This window comes from Brachycentrus maculatus, unplaced genomic scaffold, assembly GCF_059751285.1.
Source record: "Brachycentrus maculatus isolate JH-2025_06_01 unplaced genomic scaffold, ASM5975128v1 h1tg000213l, whole genome shotgun sequence".
Classification (NCBI taxonomy): domain Eukaryota; kingdom Metazoa; phylum Arthropoda; class Insecta; order Trichoptera; family Brachycentridae; genus Brachycentrus; species Brachycentrus maculatus.
The window spans coordinates 1,200,328-1,220,283 of NW_028280964.1; the positions used below are offsets into that span (position 1 = coordinate 1,200,328).

At 33.8% G+C, this 19,956-nt stretch overlaps 1 protein-coding gene across 1 annotated transcript; it reads right to left on the bottom strand.

Annotated features, from left to right (window-relative positions):
• Positions 1–376: 376 nt before the first annotated feature.
• On the bottom strand, positions 377–19,305 carry LOC148307029 (peptidylprolyl isomerase domain and WD repeat-containing protein 1). The gene is made up of 9 exons (XM_088264065.1): positions 19,022–19,305; positions 18,640–18,939; positions 16,064–16,151; positions 14,665–15,111; positions 12,803–12,995; positions 11,431–11,665; positions 3,457–3,645; positions 2,106–2,257; positions 377–976 (listed from the first exon to the last, which is right to left on the bottom strand). Exons 1-9 carry the CDS (start codon positions 19,137–19,139, stop codon positions 833–835), a joined length of 1,866 nt encoding a protein of 621 aa, XP_088120191.1. The 5' UTR covers positions 19,140–19,305; the 3' UTR covers positions 377–832.
• Between the last annotated feature and the right edge of the window lie 651 nt (positions 19,306–19,956).

Consider the following 19,956-nt stretch of genomic DNA (forward strand, 5'->3'; position numbering starts at 1 on the left):
GTACTAACTTGACATCTGTCAACTAAGAATGTTTGCTCTGATTTGACAATTTTAAAACGCAGTAAGCCACATTAACAATCTTAAAACACAGTAAGAGACAGACTCTCACTATGTTTTAATTTTGGCAATGCGACTTACTTGATTTTAAATTGTATTTTAGTAGACTTTTGATTGCCAAAGTGTACTTACTGTATTTTTAGAATTGCTATCTTAAGATATAACTGTATTTTAATAATTTTTTCTTCAGCAGGCTATGGGGATACGTCTTGTAAGTCCAAAAATGAAAAAAAAACCTTTTAAAAAAAAAGTCCCTTTCTGTGTTTTAAGTTTGGACAGCCGAGTTGGCCTGATGAGGGAAATAATTACAAAACCAATAGTCAATAAACAGAGTTTTTAAGTAGTTTCATACGTCAACTATGAATTATATCACTATAGTGTTCTATTACCATACCAGAAGCTAAAAACATTTTAAAAATAATTATTAAAATAAATTGACTTAAATTCTTCAGATTAAAACGTTTTTTCCCAAAATTTTGTCGTAAGATACTAATATTTTATTCAGGTAAGTTAGATAAAGATTATTTTTTATTTTATTTATCTTAACATTATAAAATGAGTAGATTTAGTATATATCGCAGGATTTTCGCTTGGAGCAATATATTCCAACCAAACACGCCCAGTCTAGTGAAAATAATCACTTCATCAATGATAATTTTACAAAACAGTTTGTCTTTTTTTGTAGGGGCAAAGGATTCACCAATCATGGATCGAGATGTCACCCTGGATACCTGAATGGTCACTTTGTGTATAATCCCGAGTGAATGGTAAGAGTTTATTTAACGGTAACAGACACTATCCGGACGTCATCGTAAGGTTTGTCCGTCTTGGGGTTGGTCTTCACGTTGCTGATGTTCTGGACAATCTCCATTCCTTTCACCACACGGCCAAACACTGTGTGCTTGTTGTCTAACCAGGGCTGTAAGAAAAGAAAACATTATTTAATTTGTACTAAGTATTGGCTACTGCTACTATCACGCTTTTAAATTATTTACAGTGATGCCTCGTATAACATAACATAAAGAGTTACTGCTATACTGAACAATATCACGCCAGATATTGATCTTTCCATGTGTCTGAGGGGGTATTCCGAAGCGGGATTCTTCTACATCTTTAACGAGAGTCTTCTTGCTTACTTTTAATATGTTTTTAATTAATTTACGCTTTAAATGTTAGTTTGTAATGTATATATTAATTATTGTTGAATAAATTGAACTGAATTGAATAATGAACGCCTGATAAACAAATTCTGTGCACAACCAACTATTTGTTTGCGCGACTCACAACAGACTATTTCATATTTCATCCTACCACTGAACGCCTCGTCACACATTCTGCTAAGTGAGCGTATTTTACATACTGTTGGTAGAGAGCGGGAGATGCTTATAAGTGTTCTATTTGCTTACTTTTGGTAGAGCGCGAGAGACGCCAAAAAACATTGTACAGATCGGAATTGGGTTTGCGGTTACTTGTGATTAGTATACTGAGGGTCAGGTGGCAGACTGTCTGAGTATAATTAGGGTTGGAGTTGAGTGAACTGTCTGACAACAATGTGTTAATATTTTGATAATAACTAAAACCTCCCCCTTTGTCCATTTTTTCGTTGATAAAAAATAAGAAACAGCTACCCTCTCCTCGTCTTTCAACATCCTAGGGACTCAAATTTAGTTTCAGTTTCACATGCTTCTTTGATGCTGAGGCATAGAAACATGTATCACAATAGATTTTAATAAATAGTGGTATTACCAAGTAATTTTTTAAAGGAATAACCCGCGAAGCTTCTGCATTTAGAGGCTTGCAGGTAGGATAGTAAGGATAGGGAAGGTAAATGGGAAAAATACATCACAAATACCCAGAACAATTGAGAATAAATCTTTCTTGAATTTATTTTGCATTGGGCGGGAATCGAACCCGCGATGCCAGTTTTGCAGTCGAGCATCTACCCAACTATGCCACGGCGCCTTTAAAACATTTTTTTACTCGTAAATCATTAAATTGACCGAGATATTAGATTTGGAACTTGGTTTCAAAGAGGTAAAAGTTGTTACCGTGGGAGCCAGTGTGACGAAGAACTGACTGCCATTGGAATTAGGTCCGGCATTGGCCATACTCAGCGTGTAGGGTCGGTCATGTTTCAGGGCAGGTCGGAACTCATCTTCAAACTCCCCGCCCCATATACTCTCTCCCCCAGTACCGGTACCTGCATAAAACATAATTCAAGGAAAAATTCATATTATTTACATATTTTTTTGATATCGCAGCAACATAGGTGAAGAAGAATATGGAAGTCTGGGCATTTACAGGGCTTACTACTGTCATAGGCTTGGTTAAGTTATCACTTTACACACGTGTAACATTCACCAATTCTACCCATGATTGACAACCACATTACTGAAATTTTTGGAACTCCTACATATATGTATATCATTGATCTCATGACATTATACATGAGTTCACAAGAGCCACCTATGTTGGATTGAGAAAGCTTTTATTTAGCAGAGACCCTTTAAAAAAAGTAACTCCTAAGTGGAGAAAACCTAGATTTGTGAACAAGTATTTGGATACATTTAACCTCTCCGGGAGTATGGACATAAATGAACATCCGTGCAAATTTTTCTCAAAAGGAGTATCGATCGATGTTAATGAATGTCAAAGTCTGTCTGCCAGTTAATATGATGCAACTTGTATAGCAATGACATCTGTGGATATGTATATGCTGGGCTTTTTCCCATGTAACGCGATGGAGTGGCGTTCCGGACATATTTTGTTTAAATTTACAAAATCAATTAGACGAAACAATGTTTGGGCTCGCGTAATTACAATCTATATTTATATAATTTGTCAAAATGATAAAGTATGGTATTGTAATGAATATTTAAATGATATTTAAATCTATTTTTTGACCACCATACACATACAAACGCACGGTTTTTCTTCATCATTCCGCGCTAACCCGTATGACCTACCCGCACGAGAAAAGATATCTGTTCCAAAAATATTTCATGCGTACCGGATACACTGACAAATTTATGCCTGGTTTCATACCTGACAATATTTTGTGACATTGTGATTTTTTTGCTTGTTTATAAAAAATATGCCTGGAAATAACCCGAAGGTAGGGTGGTTAAGGTAAAAAGTTTGACATGAAGTGAGTTCCGGTACCTTTTTGTTTAAAAAAAAGCCCTGTTTATATGTAATTCTGACAAAAAATAAAACCTAGAGATGGTGAGATTTTTTTCTTATTATTTTTACATAATTTCTATCTTCATAATACATACATTTTTTCATAATAATTGATTTTTTTTTCATGTAAAAAGAATCCACTCCCCAGAGAAAGTCGGACATCAATCATTGTACTCCCGGAAAGGTTAAAATGCTGTGTAACCTAAATGTGCATACCGGTTGGGTCACCCGTTTGTATCATGAAGCCCTTGATGACTCTGTGGAAGATGTGGCCATTATAATATCCATTCCTACTGTGGATACTGAAGTTCTCCACCGTTTTGGGTACTTCCTTTCCAAAGAGCCGGATATGAATGTCTCCTAGCTCTGTGTGAAGTATCGCCTTGTCATACAACTTCTGGACACCTGAAAATTTAAATTAAAACATTAGTATATTCTGTGCGTCGATTACGACTCCCGTATCAATACAAATATTGCAGCCACACATTGAACCGGGATTCGTGATGAGTGAAGATAAGGATTCGTACCTGGTTTTAGGTGTTTTGAAAACACAAAGGAATATACTTATTTAAGATGTTTAAATAGAAAGCACACTTTCATTTTGAACAAATTACGGGTTTTAAAAAATTTGCAAATTTATGTTTTTCTGCATGAAATTATTTTATACACAGTGATTGTTGATGGTTGACATAGAAAGATGAAACAAAAGTAGCGAAATATGGGACAAGGATTCAAAAAGTTATTAATTAAATGATATTGCTCACTCCTTTCAACAACATCATATTTTAAAATTCGTCAATTTTTAGTTGTGCATGTTTTCGGAATGCCGAGAAAATGTACTATATCCCAGCAAAAGCGGCATATTTTTAACTTAATATTTACCCGCTATAGGGCAGAAAGTGTTGTTTTTGCATTTTGAAGAAAAGGTATTTTTAATTTTTTTTTGAAATATACTAAATATTTTTCAAAGGGAGAAAAAACCTTCAGGTTTTACCTAAAAAAATCTGTTGCACAGTAAAATGGTCAATAAGTGGCTTGATATTTATTTTTTAATACATTTCATTATACTTCTAAACATTAAAAACGATTTCCTGAAAAATCTAGTTTTTTGATTTGTGACGTCGTTGAAAGGAGTGAGCGATATATGCAACCATTTGACAATTTTCCATAATTTCATAAAATTATATAACAATATTTTATATCAGGTTGCTACTAAACACTAGATAGATGATTTTTCATCATTATTTATTTTCAAAATATTCCTTTTTGTAATATTACTTGAAGGTAATAATAAATAAAATAAAATAAATATTATTTGTTTAATCGTTTGGCATGAATTTGTTTTGTGTAAGCTATTTTGCATCATCAAAATTTGACTGAGACATACAGATGCCCCGTTAACAAAAAAAAAATTAACAGCTCCTACCCGTACCCTCTTAAATTTAAACTAAGCTTCACATACGGAAAATGATGCAGAATGGATTGAAATATGTGTCACAATAGATTTGAAGAAATAGTGGTATTTAATAATAAATAAATCCCTTACCGCACCCCAATGGTGTGTAGGGCACTGCTTCATATAAACGCAGTGTTACCTCGATCAATTAAACATGAAGGAAAGGTGATCAGCCCTCCACTTTAGGTACCAGTCCAGTGTAATATTGAATAAATATTAGAGTGAAAAAATCACTTATATTTATTAAACCCCCCTGGGAATCGAACCCGGGACCTCCAGAACGGTAGCCGAGCATGCTGACCATTACACTACGGAGGCGGAATAGTGGTATTTACCAAGTGAAATTTTAATTTAAAAAAAAATATATATAAATGGGATATAATCAAAAAGCAAAAAAAAACCCTACATGATTTAAAAATAAATAAATAAAAAATGTATTTCTTGCTATAGAAATACTAAATGTATTGAGTTGGTTTTGCGATGTCAAATATGTAAAACATCTGCGTAAATAAACATGTCATCGGCTTAGAGTTCAAAACAAACAACTCTGAAATGTCAATTTGACAACAAAAAGGTTTTTTTTCTTCTTAACATTATTCAATGTCTAGATTATACAATCACAATATAAATTTTTACAGTAACATTTGGGGTATGAATATAATGGCATTAATGGCTATTAAAATGGAAAATATTTGTATTGAAGAAAAATTAATAGATCCTTCATATTATTTTTTAACATCTCATCAAAGATGAAGAAGAATATGGAAGTCTGGGCATTTACAGGGCTGACAAATGTCAAATGACAAATGGCTGTCAGCCCCGTAAATGCCCAGACTTCCATATTCTTCTTCATCTTTGATGAGATGTTAAAAAATAATATGAAAATAACTCCTGTAATTGGAGATAATCCGGATTTTGTGAACAAGTATTTGGACACACTCAAAATGTTGATGTTCATATTCATGTATTTTTTCTTCCAACAGCTTGTCTTGTTTGTCAACGAGCACTATTTCTATTGATTCAGGTTTTTATTGACATTTCTTCGTAGAAGTCCATTTCATATAAGAATAAAATAATAAATACATAGCTTTTATACTTTTATTTTGTTTTACAAGTGACCGGGTTATTGCGTTACTGAAACCAGTCGAAACCAAAATGAAACCAGATGGAACCCAGCCGCTGGTCAAATAAAATAAAAATGGAAATGTGATTTGTTGAAAATATTTTAATTATTCTTATATAATTTCTATGAATGCAGGCACCGGTAAGGAGACTTTGGTTGTCTGATTCGGTGTGTGGAGGGATGTTATTTTTAAACCCTTTTGCACACGTTTTTATTGTCAGTTATCGGTTTAATGCAAGAATTTAAGTCAAATAATTTACACAATAAATAATAACCAGAAAATATTTATGAAGGCAGTGCTGGAGAATATCTTTTTTTTATTTATATATGGGTGCGTATAATTCCACATAATAAAATGATATATATTTGGCATTGTGAATTTTTTACATAATTATTTTGTTGTAAATTAAGCGGTCTAGTAAGGAGTTGAAATAATCGGCGGGTATGTATGAGGAGATGCATGAATGTGGAAGAGGCGAAAAATGTTTGCAAAGACAGAGTGGAGTGGCATTCTATTCTCTGTGACTACCCCTGCAGGAAGTGGCGTGATGGTTAATTAGTTGGTTAGTCTGTGTAAAAACCAAATTAACAATACACCCGCAAATTTTTATATTTTGGAGTTAGTTATTCATAGTCTAAGATAGCAATGTTTACAAAATGTGTTATGAATAGCATTGCATTCCAAAAAAGGTTTGATGATGATATGCCAATGGAATTTAACAAAGGACATCATACGACACTCATAACATAACGAATACTAAGATAATTGAGAGAAAGTTTGTTAATACGAACCGCTGAATTATCAATTGATTACAAAAATGTTGTGTTAAAAATGTCTAATAATTTATGTTTAAACAAAAAGTCGTACTCTTCTGTTCAGCTTGTAATTCTTCTAAAGTAATATCGAGAGTTCCCATCGGTTTTCGTCTAAAGCAACATTTAAATACGTTGGGCATATTAAATAAATATTTTCACTTTTCCACCCAAAAATATTTATCGAATCACATCACAAAAATCACTGCATCAGTTGAAATGAACACGGTGAAAAAAGCCACTGTTCTCACTTACAAACAAAACAAAAAAATACACAAACATATATATGAACACAACTTGGCACAGACTTTTGTATTGCTTTGCCAAGAGTTCGAAGCAAACTAAACACCAGTGTTTGGTTTACAAGCGACCGATGCAAACATATGTGTCAGTCACACCATTGTCCTTCAGTACTGAATGAAATTAACATGACTGTATAATAGCAAAACATGCAATGTGCATGTCACACGTTATCAAATTATCAGGTGTTTCGAAATGGGTTGTTGATAAAATATAATAAATTACTTTATATTACGGCAAAAGCTAGAATTAGGTGGAGTTTTTCCTTTTATTTAGGTAGTAAAATTCTAATTCCAATACCAAATTGCCCTCAAGTCATGCAAGGAAATTGTAAAGGTCAACTAGTGGCTGACCTGTATTTGGGGGTTATTGATCTAACGAAAATGTGGTGTGAGAAAAATCAATGGCTGTAGCGAACAGTAAATTGGGTCACTGTAATGCTGACATAATTATTTTAGAGGAGAATCATACGCAAGCGACTGCTTTTAGACTCACTAAACACGTCTGCAAATAAATTCCATTACAAAATTTGCATATTTTTTTTGGCCAATGTTCTGCATAAATTTAAATATAATTATTATTTATTATGCTTGATAATGAACGAGTAATGGGCGTACACTGACATACATTATACTTTATATTACTCGTATGACAATACTTTAAGTATTAATTAAATTATGTAATATTTTATATGCTCCATTATCTTTGACTAAATCATCAACTAATTAAAAAAATTAAAGTAAATAGTAAAGCTTAATTTAAAGAGTTACTATATTTTTATTTTAAATTAGCACTACTAGTTTTGTCCGCCTCCGTAGTGTAATGGTCAGCATGCTCGCCTACCATTCTGGAGGTCCCGGGTTCGATTCCCTGGGGGGTTTAATAAATATAAGTGATTTTTTTCACTCTAATATTTATTCAATATTACACTGGACTGGTAACTGAAGTGGAGGGCTGATCACCTTTCCTTCATGTGTAATCGATCGAGATAACACTGCGTTTATATGAAGCAGTGCCCTATGCACCATTGGGGTGCGGTAAGGGATTATTATTATTATTATAGTTTCAGGAGAGCAGTCCTGCTATCCACAGATAATTTTACCAATGGGAGGACTGCTTTCTAAAGCTAGTATGTAGTGAGTATTTTAAATAAAATTTTACTTGTTAAAAACCGTTATTTCTTAAAAATCTATTGAACCTGAAAATTATATGCATTCAAAAACACGTGTCATAACAGATTTAAAGCGAAATTTTTAGATTTTTTTTTAAAATTACAAATAAAATAAAAATCAAACACAAAGTGTTCCAGTAAATCAAATTTTACATTATTTTGTCAAAAATGTGAGAGATCCAAATTATTATTTTTTTTTGTTAACACTCCATTTTAAATAAAAAAAAATCATATACAAATAATAGATTTTAGTGATACTCAGTAACTTGAGTAATTCAAAATTTTTGAAATTTATTTGTCAAAAACATGATTGGTTGCAAATATTACTTTTGTTAACATTCTATTTCGGTAAATTAAAAAAAAAGGAGAATGAAGAGTGCACAAAATTCTATCAATGCTTTATTATAGAATTTTTCTATACACTATAAAATTATGAAGGCGCTATCTAAGCAAATAAGATAAGTATCGGCAATTTCGGATAATATACTTGGTAGAAAAAGAAACTCCAACCAAACACTAACCACAACAAATAAACCAATAACTAGATTCAAAATAAAAAGGCATTAGAAAGTATTTAATTTTTTAGCTACTTAAAAATTTAATAATCCGAAAAGCGTTTATTTCAGTGGCTTATCTGTGGTAGGATAGTAAGTAAGTGTAAGGATAGGTAGTGTAGATATGGTAAATACAGCAAAACAACTCAGACCAATTGAAAATATATACATCGCTCACTCCTTTCAAGAACATCATAAATCAAAAATTGTCAATTTTCAGTCGTGCATGTTTTCGGAATGCCCAGAAAATGTACTATATCCCAGCAAAAGAGGCATATTTTTAACCTAATATTTACCCGCTACAGGGCAGAAAATGTTGTTTTTGCATTTTGAAGAAAAGGTATTGTTTATAATTTTTTTATATCCTAAATTTTTTTTAAATGGAGAAAAAACCTTCAGGTTTTACCTAAAAAGATCTGTTGCCCAGTAAAAAGTTAAATAGAGGCTTGATATTTATTTTTGATACATTGTGTTATATTTTTAAACTTTAAAAACGTTCTGAAAAATATTTTTTTTTGATATATGACGTTCTTGAAAGGAGTGAGCAATATCTCTTGAAAAGATCACACGTCTAACGACGAGGTACTTTAAATAATCGAAGAAAGAAGGCACCTACTGGCGACTATCTCCAAGAGACACGCCAAATGGATCGGTCACTTGTTGAGTCAGGAAGGATTCCTGCACATAATAATAGAGGAGACGATCGAGGGAATAAACGCCAGAGGACGCCCACGCCGCGAATACCTAAGCGACTTATTCGAAAACATGAGCTGCTCACCGTATGAGGAGCTGAAGAGGGTTTCGCAAAATAGACCTAAGTGGCGAAGGTGGTGTCATTTGTTGATGCAGACCAATCCAAAGTATCGAGACAAAAGAAGAAGATCTCTTGAATTAATTTTGGATGTGACGTGAATCAAACCTGCATATACCTGTATCACAGTCGAACATCTACCTAACTATGCCACACCTATGTTTAATTTATCCACATTTTACGTATACAACAGTGTTCAGAAACCATCACCTGAGATGAAATTGCATAGCTTCATATAGTGACTACGTTCATAAATGCAAATTTAATGCTTTAGTATAGTTATTGGTTTATCGAATACTGATAAAACGGGTTTTACTTCACAAATGCATTTTTCATTACCATTTTTTAGCAATTCAAGGCAACGTCAGGCGTCATTGCGACTTCAAAGAAAAGTCGTAAACCCATCTGTCAACAGACTGACATTTGTGTAAATAAGGTCTTATCATAACGGATGTCATAAATGTATATTTCTAATAAACGTGCTAACTCAGTAATATTTGTTTGAAGATACTAAAAGGGAAAAAGATTACATACTTTTTTTGGTTTAAATGGTGGATTAATGTGTAAAATTAACAGTGCCTGATAACTATGCAGATAAGATAATTTAAAATAATAAAATCACAACAATATAGTTTTTTCCACACCTTTAAGTCTTCTTGTTTATTTTTAATATATACGCCTTGAATATTCTTTGTTATGTATATATTATTTTTTTTGTTGAATAAATTGTTGAATAAATAAAAAAAGTTTTGTCGTAACCTTATAAAATAAAATATATGTGGAAAAAAGTAAATCGTTGTTATTTTATTATATAAAATGCAGTTTCACAATCTAATAAGATAATTTAATATTTAATTTAAGTTTTACTTAGTAAATAACAGTATTTATTAAAATGTACTGTGACACATGTTTTGATGCATTCTACATCATTTTCAAACACCGTATTGCGGTGTTACGGTATTTGAAAACGAAAATAAATTAAAAAATCAATGTTGTGACAGTTGTTTCGCCTAGTTATGTCATTTTCAAACAAATGTTTTTTTTTAAACAATAAAATACAACTTTAATCAAACTCAATTAGTTCTTTTGTCAGAAATAGTCTGCTTACCTTCCGTACGTACAAATCAAAAGGGATAAAGTCCTTGCTCCTTGAGAGATGGTTAATTAAAAATGATGACTAATAAAAAGTTCGTTCCTCGAAGTTGAGCTTGTTAAGGCAAGTCAAATTAAACATTCCGTAAGCAGAAAATAATTTCATTCTGAATAGTTTTTTCAACATCGAAAAATGTCTTGTATTAAAAATCTTTTATATGTAGTAAGCATTTCATTTTTAACCCGTAAGCTGCGGATCGCATCTATTGTCGGTTTTTATAGAAGTACCGTTGACTGCGGATCGCATGCATAGTCGTTTTTCAACTTTACGTACTTATATCAACACGTATGGATAATTTTTTGCACTTAAATTTGGTTCGAGGCATGGATGAATTAGTTCTCTTTGATTTATTGTCATAAAATATCAAAATTATTTTAATTTAGTGTCAACTTTATCGCGAATACTTCCGGTCGGCTCGTGCTCCGCAGATACGACAGCCGCGTCTTCTATACAGCCGCCATACTTTAGGCCGCGAGTCCGTAAATGTTAATATTTTTGTGTAAATACACCATAAAAACATAATAAGTAAAGTGCATTGTATACTGTGAACATCTATGATGGATATCTGAAAGTTTCACTACAAAAAATAGGCAAAAATATGCTTTTTTTGCCAAAAATATTGTAATGTAAAATAATCCAGCACGGGACGGAAAGTTGACACTCAAAATCGAGCAGCTTAGAGGTTAATACAACTTTAGTTTGATCTAACAAAACCAAAAAATAAGTGTTTGATTTAACATTTAATACATAAATTAAAATAGAGTTCGACAAATTAAACGCCAAATTTATAAATAAATAGTATCCCTCACCTTGTCCCTCCGTGGCTGATATGATGTCCTCCTTGGAAGGCTTTTCGTTGAAGATGTCTCGGTCGGTGTCCATGGACTTGAGGTCGTCGGGGCCGCGCCGGGAGAAGATGTAGAAGCGGTTCTTCTTGAAGGCCGTGCAGAACAGGGTCGGGTCCGGCGGCGTGACGGCCAGGGCTGGGTTGTCCGAGGCTTCCATTTCCAGGGAGATGGAACCTTTGGATTTGTGCCCACGACCCTTTGGTTATTTCAATTGGTGTTATTTTACAATAAAGGGACAGTTATTATAACATTAGCTGGCAGAAAATTCATTGTTAATTTATATTGTTTAGATAAAATTATTTGTATTGTTAAGCTAAAATTTAAAATACTTATGATAACTTAAAATTGAAAAAAAAAAGAGAATTGAATTTTTATTATTTACTCAAATATGTATTTCAATTTCATACTATTTCTGTGAGCCTAAGCGGCTCATTATTAGAAAAAGGTATCAAGTTGTGGTAGAGTGGATTCGAACCGAGAAACTCTGACTCGAGAGTCCGCGACACTAACCACGGGACCACAACCCGACTTATACAACCCGAATTATAAAACACTTGTACTATCGAACGTTTTTCCAAAACAATAAATTAAAAAAAACCTTGTAAAGTAAAATTTAACTAATTAAAAAATAACTGTTAAAAATAAATAAATTTGGTTAATTTTATAGCGCCATTTTTGTAGAATACTACTTCAAAGGCGCTTAACTATTCATCTTGATACTCGTATAACTTCCAAAACTCCAAAAAATAAAACAAGATATATATGGTGATTTTAAACAAGATATATAGGGTGATGTTATTCTGTATTTCACTAATCACTATTGCATCAAAGTATTGACTTTGAAAATGTGATGTTCATCATGTAAACGGACCAATTGCCAGTTATCAAAATAAGAAGTAAATTGGGCATTGAGTATATTATTTCACTCTGAAAAGTATACACTTGATAATTACTCTGATACTTTATTTAAAAAAATTCATTTACAATTTTAACCCTTTCCACTCAGACCATTATTTCTCATAACTGATAAAAAAATGCGACGTTTTTCTACCATTAAAATAAATACTTTGGATCCCTAATTTTGGGACACTCTATCTGACAATTTGTATGACCATGTTAATTAAGATTAACTGTATTTATCTGAAATATTTTTTGGTAGAATATACTTGGTTGATAGAGAAATCAGTAATTAAAGTTATACCTGCGCCGGGCCAGACATTGTGGCCCACGGAACTGCCTACTAGAATCATACGGGCCAGAATGTCTGGCCTACAGAGTGGTAAGAGTGCTAAAAATGCTAATATTACATAATTTGTTGCAACTCAACAATTACCTGGAAGAGAGCCAGATGGAGCGGTCTGAGATTCTCTGGTTTGCCGATCATCTTGATGCACCTATTGGTCACCAAGTTGACGAGTTTCACTCCCAGCATGGTGGAGTACATGATGAAGTTGCCGCTCTCGTCAAACAAGATGTTGGCCAAGTGCATCGCATCCGATCTCTCCAAATCTCTCTCCGATGCCATCCTGAATGGAAATGAAAATCACTATTAGCCGTGTTTATACATATCATACGTAATTTCCAGGTAAAGTATAAAATATTGTGATATATCGCTCACTCCTTTCAAAAACTTCATAAATAAAAAAAAATTATATTTCAGAACGTTTTGAAGTTTAAAAATGTAACACAATGTATAAAAAATAAATATCAGGCCACTTATTGAACTTTGTACTGTGCAACAGATCTTTTTAGGTAAAACCTGAAGGTTTTTTTCTCCATTTGAAAAATATTTAGTATATTTAAAAATAATGAAACAATACCTTTTATTCAAAATGCAAAAACAACACTGTCTGCCCTGTAGCGGGTAAATATTAAGTTAAAAATATGCCTCTTTTGCTGGGATATATGTAGTACATTTTCTGGGCATTCGAAAACATGCACAGCTGAAAATTGACAATTTTTGATGACGTTCTTGAAAGGAGTGAGCGATATGTTGATTTAGCTGTAAGAGGACAAAATGAAGTAGAATGGGAAAAAAATGAATACATATCGCTCACTCCTTTCAAGAACGTCATAAATCAAAAAACTTGATTTTTCAGGAGAGCGTTTTTAAAGTTTAAAAATAAAACCCAATGTATTAAAATTAAATGTCAAGCCACTTATTGAACTTTTTACTGTCCACCTGATCTTTTCAGGTAAAACCTGAAGGTTTTTTCTCCATTTGAAAAATATTTGGTTTATTTAAAAAAATTATGAAACAATACTTTTTATTCAAAATGCAAAAACAACAATTTCTGCCCTGTAGCGGGTAAATATTAAGTTAAAAATATGCCGGTTTTGCTAAGATAACGTACATTTTCTGGGCATTCCTTAAATATGCACTACTGAAAATTGTCAATTTTTGATTTATGACGTTCATTACTTCGCAAAGGAGTGAGCGATATATTGATTTAGCTGTAAGAGAAAAAATTGAAGTAGTGTGGGAAAAAATGAATATATGTAAAGAAAAATTAATTTAACTTAAATTTCACTTGGTAAATTCACCACGAATTCTTAAATTTTATTGTGACTGTATTTGAAAATGATACAGAATATGTTGAAACAAGTGTCACAATAGATTTTAAGAAATAAGTCTACCAAGTAAAAATTAAATTAATTAACTAACTAACTAACTAACCATCACGCAGCTTCTCCGCAGGGAACGATCAAGAGTGTCGGGTTGTTCTCCCGTTTAGTGTCGCGGACTCTTGAGCAAGAGTTTCTGGGTTCGAACCCACTCTACCACAATTTGATCCCTATTTTTAATAATGAGCCGCTTAGGCTCACAGAAATAGTATGAAACTGAAGTATTTTTGTAAATAATAAAAACACAAATATTTCTCTTTTCTTTTAAAAATAAAGATAACACTGCGGCGATACGATGCAGTGCCTTATGCACCATTGGGTGCAGATAAGGGTTTATTTTTTTCCCCCCTTTTTTGCACTCTGCTCATAAATACAAACTTATGCCACGGGTAACGGATTCTTACACATTTACCGTAGTGCTTTCAAATATACATTATGTGGGAGAAAAAAAAAGAGGGTAGAGCAGTGAAGTTCAACCGCTCCACTCTACCACACTTTGGATCCATAAATACTGGCCGATAAGGGTGAGAAGAAGAAGGGTGGTTTATGAAAAGATACCATAAAAGTTACCTTCTTCCGAACTCCATATTGGGCAACTGCTGCGTTTGGTGTTGAAGTTCCGTAAATCGCTGCAACGTCTCATCAAACACGCGCGAGAGCTTTCCAGTCGCAAAGTGGAACACCCTGACCTTCCTGTCCACGGAGAGAGCCGCCATTTTCCTACCGTCCGGAGAGAAGGCCAGCCCCGTCGGGAAGGTTTTGTTCTTGGCGAACTCAAACAGGTCCGTGTCGAGCTTGGAGTCAAAGGACACGTTCTTGGGGAACTTGAACTCCTGCTTGGGGCCCGTCCAGTACTCCAGGATGCCGGCTCGGTCCACAGAGACGCACACGTCGAAGGCTAAGTTGTACTTTATCACGGCAACGGGCTGCCGGTGCAAAGTCTCAAAAACGTGCAGGGGATCTTTGGTGCTCTGAATACCATTGTAGATGTATATTTTATTGGTGTTTGCTTCCGATCTATAAAAAAATACACAAATAAGATTTTATTTTTATTTATCTATTTAGGTACATAATAATAATAATAATAAAACCCTTATCTGCACCCCAATGGTGCACTGCTTCATATAAACGCAGTGTTACCTAGATCGTTTACACATAAAGGAAAGGTGATCAGCCCTCCGCTTCAGCTACCAGTCCAGGGTAATATTTAAGAAATATTACAGTGAAAAAGTCACTTGTATTTATTTGACCCCCCTAGGAATCGAACCCGGGACCTCCAGAACGGTAGCTAAGCGTGCTGACCATAACACTATGGAGGCGGACAAATTTAGGTACATAGATACATTTTTTATATTTTATTAATTATATGTATTATGGCTCTTAAGGCATAGCCTGTGTTGAGCCGAAATTCTTGCATGTTAATACAATAAGGTTTTCAATATAGTTAGTACAATATAGGTTTTTTTTTAAATATACGTACATTTTTTAATACAATTAGACACAATTTATATACATTTATACATATCGCTCATTCATTTCAACGTCATATATCAAATAACTTGATTTTTCAGGAGATCGTATTTCAAGTTTAAAAATATAATAAAATGTATTAAAAATAAATATCAAGCCACTTATTGAACTTTTTACTATGCAACAGATCTTTTTAGGTAAAAGCTGAATGTTTTTTCTCCATTTCAAAAATATATAGTATATTTAAAAAAATAATTAAACAATACGTTTTCTTCAAAATGCAATTGCTTTCTGCCCTATAGCTGGTAAATATTAAGTTAAAAATATGCCGCTTTTGCTGGGATATAGTACATTTTCTTGGCATTCCGAAAACATGCACAACTGAAAATTGACGTATTTTGATATATGACGTTGTTGAAAGGAGTGAGCGATATGGCAAGCTTATAATTTTAGCTTCTTTAATACTAACGCTAAGCGTATTTTTCAGACAGATACTTACAATGCTAAAGCATTTATTGCGTCTCCGGAAGTATGCATCCACTCAGCGCAATAAGGTTCAAAATCCAATTTGATCATGTTGATCATATCTGAAACAAACAATATTGAAAAATGAACATCATTTACAATAATATATATACCATCATAGGCTTTAATGAATAGTCAAAATATGTTGGTTTATATTCAGAATTATTAATAATATAACGCTTGACTGGAGGCCTAGACGCAGAAGCGTGGGTAGGCCCCAGGCATGATGGTCCGATGACATTAATCTTACCCTCGCGGTGATATGTATTTACTACATCTCGACCTTAAAAATGAGAATATCAATATAAAATAAAATAGATACGGGCTCACAATTTTTGTATTCCTCCCTAATATAATAATGTATTACATAAAAGTATTATAATATAAAGTTATTCATTTGCAGCGACAGAATCAAATAATTTGTGAAAAAATCGGGAATAAAATCACCAATACACAAGCGTTTCTCATCGTTTGAGCGCATGCCGTTGCTCTGTGTATACGCGCATGTCGTTGGAAGTTTAGTAGTGCGCAGACCGTCGTATGCAATGGTCGTGTCGCTACGCTAGCAATTGCGACTATTTATGATGTCTTTTTATCGATAATTATCCGAGCTAACAGTATAAAATTGTTACATTTCAAATTCAACCATGGTCAATAAAAGCAACATTTAGGAATATTCACATTTTTCCCGTTTTGAAACTACATTTTCATATGGTGTTCTAAATACATTTTTGGAAGTTTTTAGCACCGTAAGGGAAGGGTTAAGAAAGAGCCTGGTGTGCACTGGAAGAGAATCGGTTCCAACAGAGAACTGTGGAAGCCCAAGAGGGAGGTCTTTGTACAATACTGGACACAAGAAGAAGGCTAAAGTAAGTAAGTATAACGCATGACTCAAAAATTAGGTTTTACATATTATCTGAATTCTTAAAAGATGAATGATAACCATAATTGACCAATTGGGAAGCCAGTCCACTAAACTATTCAAGGCTAGTGGACTGGTATCCAACAAACTAGCTAGGAACATGCATTTACAAGTCAACCAATTCAGCGGGAAATGGGGAAAGCTGTTGGCTCCGAAAGTTAGAAAGCAATCTAATTCACTGGATTGGCTTCAATAAATGGCTTAACGATATTCCCTTATAGCCAGTCCACTAAACTATTCAAGGCTAGCGGACTGGTATCCAACAAACTAGCTAGGAACATGCATTTACAAGTCAACCAATTCAGCGGGAAATGGGGAAAGCTGTTGGCTCCGAGAGTTAGAAAGCAATCTAATTAGCTGGATTGGCTTCAATAAATGGCTCGAGGATATTCCATAATCTCGTAATATGAACACATTGGCTTAATAACACATTGTTTGCGGTAAACGCTTAAAAGCATCTTTTACATATTTTTGGTAGAGAGTGGGAGACGCTTATAAGCGTTCTATTTGCTCACTTTTGGCAGAGTGCGAGAGATGTCAAAAAAATTTGTAGGGATCAGAATTGGGTTTGTGGTTACTTGTGATCAATATAGTGAGGGTCGGGCGGCAGACTGTCTGAGTGTAATTAGAGTCGGGGTTGATGAAAAACCCACCTGACAATAAGTTACCATATTGGCATGGCTTAGGATATGGTATATTATTTGTCAATATTTGTGGTTTATTTTTAACTTTGTGATAATTACAATAACTGCAATGATATACAGAAAGACCCTGATTAAAGCTGTTTCTGCATTTCACAATAGTATTGAGATTTGCATGCAATATTGGTATTCCTCGAAATCGTGCAATCTAGAGCCGTGATTGATATTATTACAAAATGTGTTAATATGAGCGTGCTTAATGTTATTTTGTTTAGCCCTGGAAGTTATTTGAACAAATCCTCTGTGCTAACACATTGTTTGCGGGAAACACTTAAGAGCGTCTTTTACATATTGTTGGTAAAGAGCGAGAGAAGGTTATAAGAGTTCTATTTGCTTACTTTTGGTAGAACACGAGATACGCCAAAAAACACCATACAGATCAAAATAGGGTTTGCGGTTACTTGTGATTAGTATACGACCCTAAGTAATATACTTATTAGGGTCGGGACTAATGAAAAAACTGCCTGACAATGTGTTAAGTGAGGTCTAAGTGTACATATTAGGGTGACTGACCGGAGCCATTTCGTAGTAACGTAACGTGTTACGATGCGAGTATTCAGGCAGTCAGTACACCGAGCCGAGCGCTCCATCCATAGTTTCGGATGCTCGGTGATGCTTGCCGCCAGCGATGTTACGTTACGACGAAATGCTCCGTGCAGTCATATATATGTAACACTGGACGCTTGTAAATGTTTTTTTTCTCTCATTATTTCGAAATGAAATGTCTGACATGTAGATTATTACTAGGACTTATAAAAATGGTTTAACTCTCAGAACTGCTAACAATTTAAAAACTTATTTATGATTTGTATGATTTTGTATCCAGTGTCTGAAATATAATTACTACATGCTAATGCGCTGTACTTTGTTAGTAATCATACATTCCTATATATGATAAGAAGCGGAACAAAAGGCATGGAAGCTTACCGAAGTTAATGACATCAAATATTTTCACAGATTTGTCACTAGAAGCGGTGCAGAGATAAGTGCCATTGCAATTTGACGCCAAGGCGGTAATTGGTCCCAAGTGACTTCGAAAATGTTTGACGAATTCAATTTCTTCTTCCACTTTCTTCCAGAACTTGAGATGACCGTCGCAACTCGCTGTCACGACGAAATCCGTCTTCGTCACGACGACATGAGTAACAATATCTCTATGCATATAACTTTTCTCATAAGACTCCGAAGAAGGCAGGTTTTCTAAATATAGCGACTCGTATTGTAAAACTGAAACATCGATAAACTTATTAAAATTGTTTAATTGCGTTGTTACATTAAAACGATATATTTATCAACGGTTTGAAATTACCTTTCCGTTTTTTTTGAGGTTGGGGTTGCACAGCCTCCGAGGGCAACGGTCCAACCCAGCCACTATCGGACTCATCTCCACTGTCATTATTTTGTTTTTTACTTTCGGAATCAGACATTATGCGATGGATTACAGAAATAACCAATTTCAAATGTCAAACCGTCAATAAACAAACATCGCGAACAAATTGTCCAATCGCATCCAATAAAGTTCAAGTATTTTTAGTTTAGTAGACTGTGTACACTGCACACAGATGGCAGTCGGCGGCAGGTGAAACTCGACTCGTAAAATGACGAGAAAATGATCATCACCATGAACGTGAAACTTTGGACGGATATGGGAAGGTTAGTGATGCAGTTTATTGCATCGGTAGTCGTATAAAAAACGTCGATTACCTATATGCAGTCGAACTAAGTACAACTTCTAGAATTTTAAAGATAACCTGAACTAGGAGAGAAAGATGATTTCTTGATACTATTAATAAATGTAGCATGCATGTCCGAAAGCAGATTACTATTGAACTTTTCCAAAATGAAAAGAACTTTGGATAGACACACTCAAGCGATATGTATTCATTTGAAAAATTATTAATATTTGCATTCATTAGAAAAAAAATCACAAGCTGATAAATCACGCGGCTTTTTTTAGATTCTTAATATGTTTCACGAAGATCAAATTAGTAAAACAACAATCACACGTTTTTATTAGTTAAGGTATATTAGCAGCATTTAATTTTTTTTTATCGGAAGTACCAAACAATGCTAATATTGAATTCATAAATGTATTTGCAGTGCCTAGAATCGATTATTTAATAGTATGTACACTAGTCTTTCAAACCAGGAAATGATTCAACTGTCGTCAGCACTAAAAAAAAAACAAATGCAAAAGTGATTTTTTTTTATTTCTCTATTTGGTTACTTATTTCACTAAGAGAA